The 4,756-nt window shown below is 30.7% G+C and overlaps 1 protein-coding gene across 1 annotated transcript; it reads left to right on the top strand.

The window, feature by feature from the left end:
- Positions 1-92: 92 nt before the first annotated feature.
- Positions 93-1,583, top strand: LOC133038928 (polyadenylate-binding protein 8-like). Its single transcript, XM_061117582.1, has one exon. The coding sequence runs from the start codon at positions 209-211 to the stop codon at positions 1,313-1,315; it is 1,107 nt and encodes a 368-aa protein (XP_060973565.1). The 5' UTR covers positions 93-208; the 3' UTR covers positions 1,316-1,583.
- The last annotated feature ends 3,173 nt before the right edge of the window (positions 1,584-4,756 follow it).

The following is a 4,756-nucleotide window of genomic DNA, read 5'->3' as shown; positions in this document are numbered from 1 at the left end:
ACATCTAATCCTAGTGTGATTATAAGTTAAAAGGGATATTATTACTATATATATATATATATATATATATATAAGTGTACAATAACGTTTTCAATCTCATTCTCATTTTAGTATCAGTCGAATTTATTCTCCACCATATCTCTCTTAATCTCTCTGATCTTTGGTGTAGTCAAAACTCATCATTCTCATCTTTCTATATATCCTCAAAATGGCTCAGGTTGATCAAGTTGAGGTTCCTACTCAAAATGGTGTGACAATGACATCTTTATATGTTGGCGATCTTGATGCCTCCATCAACGAAGCCGATCTTTTTGAGATATTTAGCCAAATGGGTTACGTCGTTTCAGTTCGGGTCTGCAGGGATCTGATCTCACATCTGTCCCTTGGTTATGGTTATGTGAATTTTAGTAATCCTCAAGAAGCTTCTCGGGCATTGAATTTGATGAATTTTTCTACTGTTAATGGTAAGCCAATTAGGATAATGTATTCTTATCGGGACCCGAGTATTCGAAAGAGTGGAATTGCAAATATATTTGTTAAGAACTTGGATAAAGGAATTGACAGCAAAGCTTTACACGAAACATTTTCAATATTTGGTAACATTTTATCTTGCAAAATAGCAACTGATGATGTTTCGGGTCAATCCAAAGGATATGGTTTTGTTCAATTTGATAGTAAAGAGGCTGCTCAAAGTGCAATTGAGAAGCTCAATGGCATGCTACTTAATGACAAACAAGTTTTTGTTGGACCCTTTATTCGCAAAGAGAAAAGAAAATTGGGTGCTGAGCAGAATGTTGACAAAAACAAAGGAATGAATCTATATGTTAAAAATCTAGATGATAGTGTTACTGATGAAAAATTGAAGGAATTGTTCTTTGTGTTTGGTACAATTACTTCATGCAAGGTCATGCGTAAACCTAATGGTGTTAGCATGGGATTTGGATTTGTTGCTTTATCGACTGTTGAGGAAGCATCCCGAGCTCTTGTGGAGATGAACGGTAAAATGGTCGTTAGCAAACCACTGTATGTAGCACTTGCACAACGCAAAGAGGATAGAAGAGCAAGGTTGCAGGCACAATTCTCTCAAATGCGTCCACCAACAATGGTGCCACCAGTTAACCCCTGTATGCCTATGATTCCTCCCCAACTCGGGTTTGGGTACCAACAACAGTTACTTCCTGGGGTGAGGCCAAACTTTTATATGCCCATTGTCCAACCACACCCTTCATTTGTGCAGCCACAGATGCTTCCTAGGGGGCGTGGTTTCCACCGTTTCCCACCTGGTCGTAACATGCCTGGCCGATCTTTCCATTGATGACTCGTTTAGAACACCGTATTAGGTCGTATTGTATTGTATTGAATTAGATTATTTATCATATTTTTATATAATACTATGTTAAACTTTAATATATACTAAAATATTATATATTTAGGTGTCCATAAAAATTAATACCACATATAATTTTATATAAAAATATTACATAAAATACAATACAATACAATACAACCTAATACGACATTTCAAACGAGCCCTGCTCTTGAAGGCATACTACCAGTACCAGTTCCTTACAACATGGGTGGAGTTCCTTCTGGTGCTATATGATTATTAGTGAATTAATTGGTAGTATGCCTCTTTTTTGTCTTGAACTCATCTTGGTCTAATAGATCTCTTATGTAGTTTTTGTTATTGCTAGATCTATAATTATATTTTTTTTAGCTTTTAAGTTTTAGTTTATATAAATGTTATGCGCAAGATATATATGTTTAGTTTTATTTTAAGTTATGTTTATTTTAATTTATAAATGTTATATTATAAGTTAAAAATAAACAATGTTTAATACATAGTGGTAAGAGGAAAAATAAGCATCAAAGTAATTTAAAAAAGAAAATTTATATAAAATATTGTATAAAATTTCAAAGAATAAAAATTAAACACAACTTATTAAGAAAATATATTAAAAATGATATTAGTAACATCATGAAATTGAAAATAAAAAAAATCATAACAGTATTACTATTTGGAATGATTCTTCTTTTTCAAAGAAGGGTGTGTGTATTGATATTTTAGTAGTCTATAGAAACACCTCCCTTAACTGAGAGGTAGAGCAGTTTATATTGAAAATGTGATTTGTTGGATGTTGTTGTACTGAAGAAATGAAGTGAGAAAAGAAGAGACTGCGTTGTTGCGTTTGCAAACATCTCGAGTAGCTTGGTAAGTTTCAAATAGAGATATGCTTAATAATAATAATAATAATAATAATAATAATAATAATTAATTAAAGAAGGAATAAAGAAATAAAATACCATTTGCAAAATTTTGTAAAGATGAGATGTTGTGATCACTATTATATGATATTATGTGGAAAGTAAGAGATGTGGAGTGGACAGTAGATTTTTTAATACTTTGATAGTTTGATCATGTATAGAAAATGAAAATGAAAACGTTATATATTTACAATAAATATCTATTTTAAGTTCTAAAAATATTAGGATTATATAATCCTTTTAAAAATTATTACATGTTTCAAAAGTGTTAAATTTAAATAATCTCTTCTTTTTTTCTTAAAAAAAACAAATTAATTTTAATTTAAAAAATACGTGGAGCCCTTAAAAAAATAAATAACATGATTAAAAAATTAACTAAAGTACAAATAATAATTAATATAATATAAAATAAATAAATAACTAACTAAAGGTAATAATAAGAAGAAAAAAAACCATTGTAAACCTAAATATTAAAATGAAATTAAGGTCAAGCATGAACACTTGAGGAACTCTTGACAATATATATTTACTTTTTTTTTTTTTTTGTGTAATATACATTTTGGACTCTTCTATTGTGGGGATTTAAAAAAATACTCTATCCGTAAGGATTTAAAAATAAAAGAAAAACTTACAAAAAATACTAAAATTTTGATTAATTTTTACAAAAATACTGTCACACGAATTTTTTTTCGAAAATACTGTGTTTTTATAAAAACAAAAATGGAACACAAAACAGAATAACTAAAAACAACAGTGGAATAACTAAAAAATAACCGTAAAACAATAGTGAAAACTTAACACAGTACACAATATTTTTGAAAAAAATTCAGCGACATTAACAAATTTCAGGGATGATGGCTGCTCCATCGATTTTTTTGGTGACGATGTCTGCTCTGGTAACTATTTCAGCGATATTTGTTCTTAGAAATCTTGTTAACTTTATTTATATATGGTTTTTTTTTTTTCTATTGTTAATTTTTTTTTTCTCTAAAGTTAACATATTTTGTGCAATAAATAATGATATGTGTACACATAAATTACACACAAATATGATACATGCTTAGGGACCCATGTGAAATAAAGACAATTGATTAAAAGAGGAATGCTGAGAGCACTCTATATTGCACTCTCTTTATAAATGAGTGACATGTAACTTTTTAAGGTATGTTTAAGTATAGTTACAATTATATCCTTTTTACTTTTTATTAATAATTAAAATGCGTCATCTCATTTACTTGTTTATTTTATTTATTTTTAGACTATTTTATTAATTTCTTATTTTTTTTACTAAATAATATGCACGACTATGCATTTTTTTTAAATTCTTTTTTCTAATATATATGTACTACTTTATGTTATAAAAAATAAAAAATACTAACTCTTTCTTTTTTTAACAAATTTTAAATAATTTTTTTCATATTATATTATTCTCTAAATTATTATTTTTTTAAACGAATTGAAGTCACATCAAACTGCTGTCTCTAATTTTCATTATTTGTTACCAAACATTTCACAGTTAGTGTCCAATTTTTCAGGAGTGCAGATATCTCATTTTAATAGATATGTGAATACTGCTGCTCATAGGCTAGCTAATTATGCTCTTTCGGTGAATGCTGATTGCAGAAGAACTTCCCCCTCCACTTATATCTATTGTATTATAACTCTTTTTTTTAAAAAAAAATAAGCGTAAAGTTATATTGAATAAAACTAGACCTCATGGTCATTACATAAAATATTTTCCGGAACAGAATTGATCGGGACCGATCCATACACTTGGTGGGTAAAAGCCCACTTAGCGACATTGTGCGCCGCATAGTTGCATGTCCTACTAATATTAGAAAAATTACAACACATTAAAGAAGGAGAAGACTTAGAACAAAAGGAGACATAGTTCTCAAGTGCCCAATGGGACACCTTCCCATTGAGAGCGTTGATTACTAGTCTCGAGTCACTCTCCACAATTACATAATTATACTTCAAATCTAAGGCAACCGACACCGCTAAGCAACAGGCTGCCGCTTCTCCACAAAGAGCTTCCGAGAAATCCAATCGGGACGTATGAATAGAAACCACCCTTCCTAGATGATTCCTGGCCAGATCTCCTCCGAGAGTACAACTTACCACCGGGACTCTTTCCTCAGAACATAACCTGTTACGAATTTGATGAAACAAAGGCAAGGCTGATCGTGTATTTGCCATCACCGTGCGAAGTTAGCTTCAAGGATTCATCTGTAATAAGGTATGCAAACCGAGTGAAAGCGATACTGCTAAGGGGAAAGCTAACAGGAATTGAGGGAATGAAAACAAGTGCTAGTTTGGGTTAAGGTCACTTGTGTGGCAGTTGAAAGTTCCAAATCCGATAAGGTATGGTTCACTGCTGGAGTCAAGAAATCTAGGTCCAAGGATGCTTATCTAGTTGCCAGTAATGGTGTTAGGATAGAAGATTTCTGACTCTTAAGATAGATAAAAGATAGTAGTTTTTGTTTTAGGT

This window comes from Cannabis sativa, chromosome 6 (assembly GCF_029168945.1).
Source record: "Cannabis sativa cultivar Pink pepper isolate KNU-18-1 chromosome 6, ASM2916894v1, whole genome shotgun sequence".
Classification (NCBI taxonomy): domain Eukaryota; kingdom Viridiplantae; phylum Streptophyta; class Magnoliopsida; order Rosales; family Cannabaceae; genus Cannabis; species Cannabis sativa.
Note: the sequence above shows the minus strand (reverse complement) of the source record. Positions and strands in the feature narration are given on the sequence as shown.